General features: G+C 40.8%; 1 protein-coding gene across 1 annotated transcript; it reads right to left on the bottom strand.

The window, feature by feature from the left end:
* Positions 1–274: 274 nt before the first annotated feature.
* On the bottom strand, positions 275–16444 carry LOC121388781. Its single transcript, XM_041520278.1, has 2 exons — positions 15831–16444; positions 275–2935 (listed from the first exon to the last, which is right to left on the bottom strand). Exon 2 carries the CDS (start codon positions 2912–2914, stop codon positions 2138–2140), a length of 777 nt encoding a protein of 258 aa, XP_041376212.1. The 5' UTR covers positions 2915–2935; positions 15831–16444; the 3' UTR covers positions 275–2137.
* Between the last annotated feature and the right edge of the window lie 333 nt (positions 16445–16777).

Raw genomic sequence — 16777 nt, forward strand, 5'->3', positions numbered from 1 at the left:
TATTAGTCTCTGTGTAATAAGCCGTTGTGCAAACAACAATCTTTCAATGCCAACTGAATTACACGTACTACACTGAAATAAAAACGGATATGAAATATAGAAAGTTAAAGTTTGTTTTGTTTAACGACACCGCTAGAGCACATTGATTTATTAATCATCGGCTATTGGATGTCAAACACATGCGTACAGGTACCCATTTTTTCGGGGGAGGGGGGGGGGGGGCAGGTTGGCTTTTGTCCGAATTAAATGAAATTGCCCGAATCTTGATAACAACATTTATTCATTTTAGCATTACTGCCAAACAGCTATACAGGGTTGCAAAAGAATCATTACGCATCCAGGGTAGCACATTTTGTCCGAATATCTCTGTAATTTTTGCCCGAATTTAAGGTTTTGCTCCAGCACTAGGTGAGCAGTTGCCTCCCTCCATGTCCCCTGTTTTGTATGCGTATGGTCACACATTTGGTAAATTTGCCATGTAGTTTTGCTACATTTATTCATTAATAGCAAGGAATCTTTTGTATGCAAATCCCACAGACAGGGTAGCACACAGATGGAAATAGATCCTAGAATGACCGCTCATCAAGCGAGCGCTTTACTATTGGGCTATATAGAAAACCTTCATATAAACCATCTAATACACACTGTCCTCAAGTCTAAGCTTACTACTAATGTTTAAATGTAAATGTTAGATATAAAACAGCTCGCTATATTATATACCTGCCTTAAAGGCGCAGACCCTAGTTTCAGCCCGTGAAAATGGACACTGCTTTGTTAATCTATAAACATGCAACACATCATTGGATACGGTTAAAACAGAGAGAAACTAAAGGCTGTGATGTTTAAACAGGGAAAACGCCGTCTAAAAATAACTAGAACTTGTCTCGATAACCATTACTTTTTAGAATTATGAAAAATGCATTTTAGGGGTCTGGCAAAAACCTGGATGACCAGAACTACTTAAGTCGTTCGAAAATTAATATTCTAAATAATAGAATGTAAGTAGGGCCTACTTCTAACTTAAATGATCAAAAATGGCTTTAATAGTGAAAAATACGTCGTAGTGTTTAAAAATTAGGGTCTGTCACTTTAAAACTGTTCATATAGTGGACTGTAACAAACATTAGACTGTTTAATATTTTAAAGGTCCTTAAATGACAGTCTGTTCAAAAGTATCAATATTTTTTACTAGCGTATAATCATACTATGGGGAAGGGGATGGTAGTAATGCCAGCATAAACTTTTAAAAATGTTCACAGAAATATATTTTTCAAAATCAATTTTTTTTTATGTAAACGTTTAATACGTATGAGAATGTAGCAATGAATACATTTTGAACGCCCGCTATTTTAAAGGTTACGTATAGTCTCAATTGAGAATAAAATCAAAGAGGGTGGGGCCCCAGGATAAAATATGTGACTATACCCCGTCCCCTGTTCCTACAGGAGGTGACATAACACCGATACATCAGAATGGTCTCAAGCCACGTTTTCCTTTTGTCAAAGTGGTACACAGTGTTACATATAGCCTCACTTGGGGATAAAATCAAATGGAATGTGGTCCCGGCGTGAAGTATGCGACTATACCCCGTCCATTGCTCCTAAAGGTTGCATGTACCATCTCAAATAAAATCCCATAGACAACAAGGCTAACGTACATGTATGTGGTAAAGAGACTATATGCAATATATTAACCAAATTATGACACCTAGATATCAGTACTACAAACCCTTCCTCAAAGTATTAACTGAACAAAGTGCAACCTTTCATGCCTTATTTTCCATTTAACCGGATGTTTAAACAACACCACAGGTTTTGCACAACATTGTAGTATTTAGTTTTAGAAGTACCATATACATGTTTCAAAAACATAGCTAATTGGCATAGTGGTACTAGATGAAATAACATCGCATACATTTATTGCCCAGATGAAACTTTTTTTTTTAACAACAAACAATGTCACATTTATCACTAATGGCAGGAATTGTGGTATTAACTGCTCTATCAAAAGTTAGGTGCACCTCGAACTTTGAACCAGCCGGATGTTATTTGGTTGAGGACTACCTAATGGCCTGATCACAAATCACAATGGTCTCAAGCCACGATTTAAATAAATATATATATATATATATATGTGTCTAAGTGACAGATATGGGTGTTTCGTTTAATCTAACGCTTCTCCCTGGTTCTTTCAGAAACAGAGATTTAGAACTGCTAGGCAACGCCATCACACTGAGTCTTCCGTCCACAGTCTGCGGTATGGTAGTTCTGGGTAAATGGGATATGAATGGAGTGTTTGTGTCGAATCTGGGCGAGCGTAACTCTCGCTCGTCCTGTAACTTCGGCTTGTGGTAGGTCCGACACTGCTGCAGTTGCTGGATCTCGCGTTGTGTCAACCTCGAACACGGTCGGACGGTGCTCTCGAATTTTGGGAGCTCCTTGTCTTCCGTGGCGCGCTCCCAGACGTTCCGCGTTCTCCGTTGTTTAACCACAAACGCGTCTATTGTCGTAAAAGTCGTAGGCGTGCGACTTCGGGACTTCATCGGAAACATGTAACCCGGAAGTCTGGCAAGTTGCGGGTCGTAGCCGTAAGCGTTGATAAACGCTGTGCGGCGAAAGGCCTCCCTTGGAGGACAGCGCTCCACTAGGATCATTGGTTCGTAGTTGAGACACTGACTTGATCTGACGAATGTCTTTCTCAGTTGTTGCATCTTGGCCTCCATCCTGCGAATGTCCATCTCGATCCGGGAAAGGTTTTTACCCAGGATCGGGTCCTGTTTGGTGTTGATGTTTATCAGGCACTCGCCGAACTTGGAATCTTTTGGGCATCGCGCCGTCGACATCGCCTTCTCGAGCTCAAGTCTGCATCTTCTGGAGCGGCTGACGTCTAAGCTGACCTTTTTGTGGAAACTCATGTTGAATAGTGCATGGAATCACTGGAAAAATACACAAGACATTTGTTGTTATTTACCATACCCGAACATTGTTACTACAAGCTATTATGACTAACATTCAAAACGTCTTATGGTAGACAGTCGGAGGGTATATCTACTAAATACGATGCAGCACTACTCCATATTTTGAACTTGTGCATACCTTTTGTTTTCTTTTTGTTGAAACTCTTGCACATATTTTTAGTTTTATCATTTTAAATGAAAAGTTTGTTTTGTTTAACGAGACCACTAGAGCAAGTTTATTAATTAATCATCGGCTATTGCATGTCAAACACTTGGTAATTATGACTCGTAGTCATCAGAGTAAACCAGCTACATTTTTCCTAATGCAGCAAGGGATCTCTTATGTGCACTTTCCCACAGACAGGAAAGTACATACTACGGCCTTTGTCCAGTTGTGGTGCACTGGTTGTGACGAGAAAAAACCAAATCAGTTGAATGGATTCACCGATGTAGTTCGATCATGCAACGCAATCTCTCGAAGCGAGCACTCAACTCAAGTAGCAAGAGATCGTTTATATGCACCATTCCACAGACAGGATGGTACATACCACGGCCTTTGATATACCAGTCGTGGTGCACTGGTAGGAGCGAGAAATAGCCCAATGGGCCCACCGACGGGGATCGACCCGAAGCCGACCGCGCATACGTCCGGCCCAGGAAAAGAATAATTACGTAACGCTATCTCATTTTGAGACTATGGCTAATGGATGTTTCTCTTAAAGGGACAGACCCTAGTTTCAACCGGTGAAAATTAACACTAAGTTTAGTTAATCTACAAACCTGTAACACGTTTGGATAAAGTTACAACATGGACACTAAGTTTAGTTAATCTACAAACCTGTAACACGTTTGGATAAAGTTATAACATGGACACTAAGTTTAGATAATCTACAAACCTGTAACACGTTTGGGTAAAGTTACAACATGAACACTAAGTTTAGTTAATCTAGAAACCTGTAACACGTTTGGATAAAGTTACAATTGAGTGAAACATGAGTCTATGACTTTGAAATGATGAAATACCCTTTAAAAATAGACTAAAATTCGACTCCATAACTATTACTTGCGTGCGTTTTTAAAAATATGAGAAATGCATTTTGTGATATTAAAAGCACCAGGATGACCAAAAAACACTTCGAATGTACAGAAATTGATAATCTAAACCAAAACATCTAAGTAAAGTATGATTTCAGTTATCAAAAACGGCTATAATAGTAAAAACAATATTCCTTGGTGTTTAAAAACTAGGGTATGTCCCTTTAATAAACATGATAGTACATACCACAGCCATTTGTAGGGAAATCAATCATATAATGCATCGCGATTTATATGAGGCGAGTGATCTACCACTAAGCTACACTGCCCCCCCCCCCCCCCCCCCCCCCCCCCCAAGACTAGCAAAGCCAATATGCTCTGAAGTAATGGTCCAATATTTTGTTTCTCTTCATACGTCTTATTCAGCAATACACGGATACCGATGTTAACGCTGACAGACTAATAATTTATTACCTAGAGCAATACGTAAATATTGTGCATATACAAATGCAACATATGGTATTCTCGATAACAACTTTTATAAAGCTATGATTTACTAGCTGGAGCGAAGATTAAATGGGCCAGTTATGCAAATGAAATTGTGAAGATAACAAACATTGATGACCTGCATCAATAGCAAATAGTCTCTAACAAAGATTTCTTTTGAGCAATATGGAAACCGTGAGTAAACAGACTGTAAATTATCTATAACAGGTGCCATTTGGGTTGCGGTACACAAATCAGTTCTTACTGGTGAAACCATTTGTGTATTTTAAACACTTACTAATATACGCGGTGTAACATACCCAGACATATTCAGACGTATATAGATCTATATGTAATAAAAGTCAATCTGTACTATTAATCTACATGCGAAAAAAATGCTTTTACACGGCTGTTAAATTATTTAAGGAATAATAATGTCAGAAATGAACTAGACAGCAGAAAACGTATCAATATTAACCGTCTAACATGAATTAGAATAATTTTCCATTCAGAACGACGGTAAAACCCCCACAAAACCCCCCCAAAATAAATCGGTAATATAGGGTCTTTTCTAGCTATACGAAAGTAGCCCTTTTCATGCAGTATGTTAATACAGAAAATAGCAGAAAATGCCCTATACACTGGGCCTACGATGTTCACAGGTCATTCATAATTTCAACAGACAAAAAAAAAAAAAAAAAAAAAAAAAAAAAAAAAAAATAGGCATTCAAACTGATTAATTTTAAGTAAATTACAGAAGACTAAATCAATGTTCGCGTTTCTTCTGTTGCTTTAGTATAGAATATAAAATAGCCCCCAGTCGACCGAATTGTTTGTCTTCGACATGTCCGACAGAAACAAGTCTGCAGTCACTTTCGTTCCACCACCCACTTATCCAGACCCATCGCCCGAAGTGTGGTAACATTAATAAATAAAATAATAATTTAAAAAAGTGGAACTAATAATAAATCATTTGTATTAACTTTCATTGCTGAAAGGAATATTGAAAAATTGTTCGTGCTCAATTTCCATTCATTATTTATTTACATAATGTTTTTTTTTTTCTTACAAGTAGCAGTAATTTTCAAAGCATACCCTTTTCACAAAAAAGGCTTTTCGTGTTTTTATGCAGCTAAGTTTCACGATCGCTTTATTTTGCGCACACACATTATCTTCTTGAATTCTCTAAGTGGTTACTCTAAGTGGTTAGCGTGAGAGACGAAGATTAAAGTTTATTTCGTTTACTGATACCACTAGAGCACATTGGTGTATTAATCATCGGGTACTGGATGTCGAACATTTGGTAATTTTGACAAATAGACTTAGAGTGGAAACCAACTACATTTGTTTATCATTAGTTGCAAGGGAATTGTTTGTTTATATATATGCACAACACCACAGACACGATAACACACACCACGGCCTATGGTATACCAGTCGTGGTGCACTGGCTGGAATGAAAAATACTCCAATGGGTCCACCGACGGAGATAGATCCTAAACCGACCGCGCATCAAGAAAGCGCTTTTCCACTGGGCTACGTCTCGACCGTACGATAAATAATGAAATACAAGGACATCCAGCTAAGTTGGTTGTGCTTCTTGTTCTTCCGTCGGTGACCCCATTGGGAGATTTCTCGCTCCAGCCAATGCACCACGACTGGTATGTGCTATCCTGTCTATGGGATGGTGCATATAAAAGACGAACGTCACTTCTGTTCCTGTTAACGGTTATCAGCAATGGGTGAAAATCTGTTGTAAGCACTCTTCGCAGAACTAATATAGTAGCGGAACCATGAAGTCGGGGGGGGGGGGGGGGGGGGGGGGAGATGAACGGGTGTTACAGATACGATAATAAGACCCCAGTGTACAACGAATATTATATTTTAATAAGTTTACATAACAAAACCAAACATTATTTTAAAGAAAAACAGATATTTTATACTAGTATCTTGTTGGACCAAGCTTCTTTATTATTTTTAGGAATAAATGGTATATATGTTTTATATTATAATATATTACTTTTTGAAAAGAAAAGATATATCGAGCAAACGTTTAATACACGCACACGCGCGCGCGCGCACACACACACACACACACACACACACAACACCCCCCCCCCCCCCCCCACACACACACCCTAGCACTGATTACATTTCGCCTCGACAAGTCAATAGTGGGCCAATGGTGACCTTTAAGATTTCATCGGATTCAAATATCTGTCATGTCAAGCACAGACGTTATCATTGCTCAGAGCATTAAAAACCATATCCCATCGTCTTCGGGAAATAATAGACTTACAGGTGTACTCCAGCACGTGCCCCGTGTCACGTGTCACATACGTGTAAATGTAAAGGTAGTGGTTATGTGCAGAAATAAAACTGACTTTTTAAAATTTAGCTTTTATCGTGAAAATAAGGATTAATCTATTCACTTATAGGCCCACAATTCACTTTGGCAAAATACTGAAACACATATACAGCAGAAATGAGAGATTCGACATCGAGACAATGTTTGAAGGTTAGGATATAGCACAGTTGTTATTACAATCATGTAACACCCCCCCCCCCCACCCCCAAACCACCACCCCCATAAAAGCACCAAAAAACCCCAAACAAACAAAAAAACCCATCCCCAACAACCCAGTATCAACAATAACAACAAAACACCGAACAAAACAAAAACAAAAATAAAATAACATGAAACAAAAAATAAATAATATATATATACACTAAATATATATACACTAAAATAATAAAATAAAACAAACAAAAATTACACCACCCCCCCAAAAAAAAACAAACCAACCCCAACAACAACAAAAAACCCACACAAAAAAAAAAAAAACCCAGTATCAACAATAACAACAAAACACCGAACAAAACAAAAACAAAAACAAATTAACATGAAACAAAAAATAAATAAATATATATACACTAAAATAATAAAATAAAACAACAAAAATTACCACCCCCCCCCCGCAAAACCCCAAAAACAACCCCAACAACAACAAAACCCCCACACAACCCCCCCCAAACAGCAAAAAACCTACCCCCCCAAAAAAATACAACAACAAACAACAACCCCCAAACAAACATCAACACCTAACCCCCTCCCCAACAAAGCTTAAAACGATCGGATCTTCAATTTGAAAAAAACACACCCCAAAAGTATTAAGTACCATAATTTTTATTTTATTTTATGGTAGGTCGATAAAAATGTCAATTAGCCAGGATTACCTGAAAGTGTTGATGAAAAGAGGAAACACAAACCTTTCACCCTTCAGAGGCTGAGCTTTTCCAATTACTAGCGTTTCACGGGGTGTTGCGTTTTGGAATTGTGAAGACGCTAAACCGCCATGAGCCTTAATCAATATGTTCACGGGACTGTGATGTCGAGAGTTAATTTTGGTTGAATAAGCACCTCGTACTATGCCGCAAATAACCATGCATTATTACTTTCAGTTTATATTAAAATCGTTTGAAATTTTTACGGGATGTCTATTCAGGGATAGATGAAACGATGCACGACAAAATGTCCTCCACGACAAAATGTCTTCCGACAACTAAACACTTTTTGTTACTGATTAACACGTCGGCAGAATTGTCTTCGCTTGACATTTAATAATGTTGAATTTTTTTTTCTCGGTAATATTGTACTTGGCCTAAAAGCCCTTAACGGGTGTAAATTTGTTTTGTAATATTACCTGCCTCGGTGGTGTCGTGGTTAAGCCATCGGACATAAGGCTGGTAGGTACTAGGTTCGCAGCCCGGTACTGGCCTCGGTGGTGTCGTGGTTAAGCCATCAGACATAAGGCTGGTAGGTACTGGGTTCGCAGCCCGGTACTGGCCTCGGTGATGTCGTGGTAAAGCCATTGGACATAAGGCTGGTAGGTACTGGGTTCGCAGCCCGGTACCGGCCTCGGTGGTGTCGTGGTTAAGCCATCGGACATAAGGCTGGTAGGTACTGGGTTCGCAGCCCGGTACCGGCCTCAGTGGTGTCGTGGTTAAGCCATCGGACATAAGGCTGGTAGGTACTGGGTTCGCAGCCCGGTACCGGCCTCGGTGCTGTCGTGGTTAAGCCATCCGACATAAGGCTGGTAGGTACTGGGTTCGCAGCCAGAGCGAGTGGAAGACCACTACACCGGCTTCTATCTCACTAACAACTAACAACTAACCCACTATCCCGGACAGACAACTCAGATAGTTGTGTGTCCAGGGCAGCGTGCTTGAACATTAATTCGATATAAGCACGAAAACAAGTTGCACTGAACTGAACTGGACTTTGTAATATTTTTTGGACGACCCTAGTAGTTGATACGAGTTTACTTACAACTGACAAATGAAGAGAACATCATTACAGGCGTAACAATATGTGCATTCAGTGGCCAATGGGGCGAGACGTAACTCAGTGGTAAAGTGCTCGCCTGATGCGCGGTCGATCTAGGATCGATTCCTGTCGGTTGGTCCACTGGGCTATTTCTCGTTCCAGCCAGTGCTCCACAACTGGTGTAACAAAGGCCGTGGCATGTACTATCCTGCCTGTGGGAATAGTGCATATAAAAGATCCCTTGCTGCTATTCGAAAAAGAGTAGCCCATGAAGTGGCGGCAGCGGGTTTCCCCTCTCATTATTTGTGTGGTCCTTAACCATATGTCCGACGCAATATAACCGTAAATAAAATGTATTGAGTGCGTCGTTAAATGAAACATTTCCTTCATTCCTTCAATAGTCAAAGTTAGGTGAACCAGAAGCATGATCAGCAGGGGTCGAAATACTGCTGTTCCGACCGGTTTTCGCCAGTCAACGGACCGGCAGATTAAGTAACGACACACCGGCATGTTTCAAACTATAGTTATTTGGCTATCTTGGCTGTGGGATGATACATATAAAAGTTCACTTGCTACTAATTGAATGTTTTAAAACCTTGCTAAAATGTAGTGGGTTTCCTCTCTAAGACTATTTGTCAAAATTACCAAAGTTTGACATCCAAGAGCCGATGATTAATAAATCAATGTGCTCTAGTGTTGTCGTTAAACAAAACAAACTTTACTTTATATGTAAAATATTACCAAACATAAAGCTATGTGCTCTAGTGGTGTTAAAGAAAACAAACAGCACTTCACTTGTACGTGTGTGTTACCTCTCCCCAGGATAATAATGACTACGACCCTGATATAGTAATAGAGGCGTGCATATAAACGATACCGTGTTAAACAAAACAAACAGCACTTCACTTGTACGTGTGTGTTACCTCTCCCCATGATAATAATGACTACGACCCATAGAGGCGTGCATATAAACGATACCGTAAACAAAACAAACAGCACTTCACTTGTACGTGTGTGTTACCTCTCCCCATGATAATAATGACTACGACCCTGATATAGTAATAGAGGCGTGCATATAAACGATACCGTGTTAAACAAAACAAACAGCACTTCACTTGTACGTGTGTGTTACCTCTCCCCATGATAATAATGACTACGACCCTGATATAGTAATAGAGGCGTGCATATAAACGATACCGTGTTAAACAAAACAAACAGCACTTCACTTGTACGTGTGTGTTACCTCTCCCCATGATAATAATGACTACGACCCTGATATAGTAATAGAGGCGTGCATATAAACGATACCGTGTTAAACAAAACAAACAGCACTTCACTTGTACGTGTGTGTTACCTCTCCCCATGATAATAATGACTACGACCCTGATATAGTAATAGAGGCGTGCATATAAACGATACCGTGTTAAACAAAACAAACAGCACTTCACTTGTACGTATGTGTTACCTCTCCCCAGGATAATAATGCCTACGACCCTGATATAGTAATAGAGGCGTCACTTAGCACAGTAGTAAAACGCTCGCCTGATGCCTGGATCGATCCCCATCGGTGGACCTACTGGGCTATATCTCATTGCAGCCGGTGCACCACGACTAGTATATCAAAGGACTTGGTATGTACTACCCTGTCTGTGGGATGGTGCATATAAACGATACCTTGTTAAAGAAAACAACAAAATCACACAAAAATCGTAGCAATAAAAAGGTTTGTTTTGTTTAACGATACCACTAGAGCACATTGAGTTATTAATCATCGGCTATTGAATGTCAAGCATTTGTTCATTTTGAGACAGTCATAGAGAGGAAACCCGTTAAAATGTTTCCATTAGTAGCAAGGGATCGTTTATATGCACCATCACACAGAGAGGAAAAAAAAGTTTGTTTTATTTAACGACGCCACTAGAGCACATTGATTTTTAATCTTATCATCGGCTATTGGACGTCAAACATATGGTCATTCTGACACTGTTTTTTTTAGAGGAAACCCGCTGTCGCCACATAGGCTACTCTTTTTTACGACAGGCAGCAAGGGATCTTTTATTTGCGCTCCCCACAGGCAGGATAGCACAAACCATGGCCTTTGTTGAACCAGTTATGGATCACTGGTCGGTTCAAGTGGTTTACACCTACCCATTGAGCCTTGCGGAGCACTCACTCAGGGTTTGGAGTCGGTATCTGGATTAAAAATCCCATGCCTCGACTGGGATCCGAACCCAGTACCTACCAGCCTGTAGACCGATGGCCTGCCACGACGCCACCGAGGCCGGTCACACACAGAGAGGATAGCACATACCACGGCCGTTGATATACCAGTCGTGGTTCACTGGCTGGAACGAGAAATAGCCCAATGGGCACACCGACGGAGATCGATCCTAGACCAACCGCGCATTAGGCGTGCGCTTTACCACTGGGCTACGTCCCGCTCTACCACCGCCCTCCCCCCCATAACAATAATGGCTTGGACCCTGATAAAGTAATGATTTATATGTACCCGTTAAAGCACGATTTGTATACAGTACACACGATTACACCCTATTGGTGTTATATAGGAACACGGCACTGGTTTCTATTGGACACACATTGTGCTTGTGTAATGGGTTACTCTCGGTCCCAATTGTAATGGAGATCATTTCTATTCCCCGCAGCGCGAGGAAAGGCCAGGCATGTTTGACGAATGGCCGACATTAAGTTTAATTAGCGTGTATTATACACGTACGTGTCACGTATATACGTTTGTACGGTGGAGTATTAACTTGGTATGAGATCACACACACGCGGTCATTGCCTCCCTCCCCCCTCCCTCTCGCCGTTGATATACATATCAGATCACACACACACGCGGTCATTGCCTCCCTCCCCCCTCCCTCTCGCCGTTGATATACATATCAGATGCACAAGTTATTTTTATTTTCAGATAAACATTCCCAACATTGATTACAGGATACACAACTAGTTCTACTGAGTTTGTAACGACAAGCATATCAGAAGTAGATCAAACTGTGTGTGTGTGTGTGTGTGTGTGTGTGCGTGCGTGTTGTGTGTGCGTGCGTGTGTGTGTGTATGTGTGTGTGTGTGCATGTTTGTGATGTATGTGTGTGTGTGTGTGTGTGTGTGTGTGTGTGTGACCCTTTAACTATATTCAAGTCCTCCTTTTTTTGGCTTTTGGTGCATGTGCCTTTTTCCCCTTAGTGCCCCCACCCCCACCCCCACACCCAACCCCTTCGATGTGTACATTGGGATTTTGGATTTGTCCGAATAAGCTAATGTGCATGAAATGGTTTCCCTGAATGAGGCTTATAGCCCAGGGACTGTTATATCAAAGGCTGTGGTTTGTGCATATCAAAGATACCTTTTTGCTAATGGAACAATGTAGCGGATTTTCTTTAAGACTATATGTCAAAATTATGAAATGCTTGACATCCAGTAGCCGATTATTAATGAATCAATGTGCTCTAGTCGTATCGTTAAATAATATAAACTTAAATTCTGTTTATTTAGTTATTTTGCTGGAGGGTGGTGTTGGGCCTGTCCTGTATATAAATAAAGGTAAAAATATGGCTTGTGCCCCTCCCCCCCCCACCCACCCCCATTAGAGGTTGTGCCACTCCACTCCAGATATCGCTCGTACGGGCCCGTTTTAAGCTAGAAACAGCTTTGTGTACGAAAGCAAATAGCCATCATTCAAAACTAGTGTCCCTTTGTCTTTTTCATTGTAAGGGCGGGACGTAGCCTCGTGGTAAAGCGTTCGCTCGATGCGCGATCGGTCTGGAATCGATCCCCGTCGGTGGGCCCATTGGGCTATTTATCATTCCAGCCAGTGCACCACGACTGGTATAATAAAGGCCGTGGTATGTACTACCCTGTCTGTGGGATGGTGCATATAAAAGAACCCTTGCTGCTAATCGGCGACAGCGGGTTTCCTCTCTCAATATCTGTGTGGTCCTTAACCATATGTCTGACACCATATGACCGTAATTAAAATGTGTTGAGTGCGTCGTTAAATAAATCATTTCTTTCTTCTTCTTTTTTTCAAGAACTATTTTCCACATGCGTTTTTTTTTTTTTTTTTTTTTTTTTTTTTGGCGCGGCGTGGGCATGATCAGCAAACAAATCCGCAGCGCATATGGAAACACTGCTAGCAATAACCAAATAATCAACTTTTTCATCTGTCCATTGTCAGGACAACCCATCCCGCTTCTATCAAGACGTTTGAAAAATTAATCTAAGCTTCCTTTGAATATTTAAGCAAAGTGTACTAAAGAGGGGCGATTTAAAAAAAACAAGGTGACGCTTATCACAGTTCAATTAGCATTTTCTGAGATGATTTCAAGGAAATAACACGATGCAGGTCAGCTGTAAAAAACATGCAGCTGCCTAATGGAGATAAATGTACATTATACTTGTATAGAGAATATTACACGAGTGGGCGTTAGATACTTACCATTTATTTTACAAGTTGTTTCTAACCCATTTAACGAGTAAAAGAGATTTAATACATGTTTAAACCATGAGTTGTAAGATAAATGGATGGAAGGAAATGTTTTATTTAACGACGCACTCAACACATTTTAATTACAGCTGTATGGCGTCGGACATATGGCTAAGGACCACACAGATTGAGACAGGAAATCCGCTGTCGCCAATTCATAGGCTACTCTTTTCGATTAGCAGCAACGGATATTTTATATGCACCATCCCACAGACAGGATGGCACATACCACGGCCTTTGATATACCAGTCGTGGTGCACTGGCTGGAACGAGAAATAGCCCAATGGGCAAGATACATGGTATCTGACGGACACACATGTATTATTTTATTTCTTAATACATGTAAACGTCTTTTCCAACTAAAGCATATTTACAGCGCTTACGTTGCAATTAACTTACGCGTCACAAAACAGTCAGTACGTGTACGTCACAGAGCAATCAATTTTGACGATGCTTATTTCATTGCGTGGTATGGCTGTGGCTTTGGGTCATCACCCAGGAGGATCCAATCATATGTACGTTATTCCCGCGTAATATAATTTACACATGATATTCTCACAAAGGGATGTGTAAGAAATAGTTATTTGAACGAGTTAAACAATCACGCCATTGGCCCAGGAGCACATTATTAATCATCGGCTATTGGATGTCAAACATTTGGTAATTTTGGACATAAAATCTGAGAGAGGAAAAACGCCACATTTTTCCATTAGCAGCAAGGGATCTTTTATATGCACCATTCCACAGACAGGATAGCACATACCACGACCTTTGATATATCAGTGGTGGTGCACTGGTTGGAACGAGACATAGCCCAATTGGCCCACTGACGGGGATCGATCCTAAACCGACCGCGCATCAAGCGAGTGCTTTACCACTGGACTACATCCCGCCCAGATGGCATATTAAGTCACATGACAGTTTAATGGGTGGAGGTAGGGGTGGGGGGTGGGTGGGGGGCTGTACACGAATACCTCTAACCCTCGGTAATACGACACATTTGTAGGACAATTACCACCGGTCTCAGTGACGTAGTTGTTTAGCCATCAGCCTTAAGGCTGGTAGGTACTGGGTTCGACTGTTAACATCGACTAGCACCCACAGCGAATTGTACCCACCCTAATGGGTAAGACCAGTGCAGTGACTTGTCTTTCACTAACAAGTAAACGCGGACAATTAACGACTGGTCTGGACATACAATTCAGATATCTGATGCATAGGCGTACGACCCGGGGGAGGGGGGGGGGGGCAGGGGGAGGGGGCAATTGCCCCCCCCCCCCAAATTCGGGCAAAACAGTGGGAAAACAGTGGGGGAAATTCGGGCAGTTTTTACCTGGGTAAAATTTCGGGCAAATCAACCCCTCCAGCCCCCTAAATCAAAGAGTCCCCATACGCCCATGATCTGATGTATGTACACAGGACACCGTGCTTGGACCTTAATTGGATATTTATAAGCAAGGAGATAAAGTTGAAATGGCAAATACCATTACTGTTTAGTGATATGCATGGTCAAACAGTATCCTATAGTTTTAATTTAAAGATATAATCTAGAGTATAATCTAGAGTATAATCTGATATAACCATACGCTGGGTCTCATTACGTTGTCGTTCCTGTATTGTATATTAACAAATACATTTTAAACATTCATTATTAACCACAGTTCAATAAACAATTTTGCAGAAACGTTGTGTCGACTTTCGTTCGTTCGTTCACATACCTTTGTTTGACACCCAGTAGCCAAGTTTCCTTTGTGAACGATGGCCGCTAAGTATTCATTCATTCGTAATATAATCGTTTATAATACACCATCCATATTATTATATATATGTTTTACCATCGAATGCCATGCTTCGATACCCCTTGACCACAGTCAATAATTTACGTCACATAAAAGTGTATTATTATGAGCGGGCCGCTATTTCACAGCATAGAACTACAAAAAAATGGAGGCAGACTTGTATAATGTATGAAATCGGCTGACGATAACCGTTGACACAACTCTGTTAAAACTGTTTGACCGGTCTGGGTGGTGTAGTGGTTAAGCAGTCGGTCTTAACGGCTGATAGGTACTGGGTTCGCATCCAAGTACAGGCTTCCACACATAACCGTGCCCAGCTTAACGACTCAGTGGGTAGGTGTAAGGCCACTACACCGACTTCTATCTCTCTAACCACTAACAACTAACCACTGACCCACTATCCTGGACAGACAGCCCAGATAGCTGAGATGTGTGTCCAGATCAGCGTGCTTGAACTTATAATTGGATGTACGCACGAAAATAAGATGAAATGAAGTAATGAAACAAAAGCCTTTAAGACAGGCCTAACAAATTAACCATTAATCCACCGTCATTGACAGACAGCCCAGATAGCTGAGACGTGTGTCCAGATCAGCGTGATTGAACCTATAATTGGATGTACGCACGAAAATAAGAATAAATAAACTGTTGGCGTATGTTTATTTTGTATTAGCAAATGATGTTATAATATCATGTGGCAATATTTAAAACCCCACTAACCTGTCAAACTGGTTTAATCCGCACTGACGTACAAGTATCTGTCCTAATCAGCTGTAGAAACAAACACCATCAGTTGAAATCCACATCATAAAAACTAGAATATAATCAGCTGACAATCTGCACAGGTATACATGTCAAACTGGAATATCAGCATCAGGAAATCTGCAGCATTATATGAAAGACATATCAGACAGGATATGATCAGCAGAAATTATGTTGCAAAAAAACACATTTATATTCCAGCAGAACCTCCCAAGTGAAGTCAAGTTACACTAGGATATAATGGTTAAAATTCGGCTGGAACTGTGCAAGAATACATTAAAATAAGATATATTCTGCTGAACTTCTGAATCTGAACTGGAGGGAAAATCCGCCAGATTAGGATATAATAGTTGAAATTCCGCTAGACTATATCAATCGTACTCCAGACAGCACAACGTACGTCGGTGTAGACCTTTTCAACTCCAACTGAAAACACATATTTTAATTTTGTAAAATTACCACACACCCAGATCGGATTTTAACACACTATTACGTCTGTTTGGAGATCATTGTTCCGTGAAGACGGCTGTTTCCAATCCGCAGATTTACCTGATCACAAACAATCACTAACTCGAGCGATTCCTATCGAAGTTCTGACTCATGGCTAACAGTGCCAGATTATATGGTTAATCCTGGACCGAGGAATCTCTCCCAGGTACCCACGGACCAGGAACGGTAACTCCTCTTTGAAATCGCATTGGTGTTAACTGAAGCGCATCGCGGGCAGGCAGGTATGTTAAGCGGGGTCGCCTATTAGAGACGCTAAATGACAAGGGTCGGTTCACATTTATTGATGTTTGGACAGATATCTGCATATCACAGGTGAGAACATGCAACCTGACAGATCGCTAGCGTATGCTATACTCAACAGAAGACATTAAGAGCCACCAGCCGTTTTGTATATG

Source organism: Gigantopelta aegis, chromosome 14 (assembly GCF_016097555.1).
Source record: "Gigantopelta aegis isolate Gae_Host chromosome 14, Gae_host_genome, whole genome shotgun sequence".
In the NCBI taxonomy this organism is placed as follows: Eukaryota; Metazoa; Mollusca; class Gastropoda; order Neomphalida; family Peltospiridae; genus Gigantopelta; species Gigantopelta aegis.

Bases quoted from the DNA above. Each gene is read 5' to 3' on its own strand.
- LOC121388781 (XM_041520278.1), bottom strand. From the start codon at position 2,914: ATGAGTTTCCACAAAAAGGTCAGCTTAGACGTCAGCCGCTCCAGAAGA.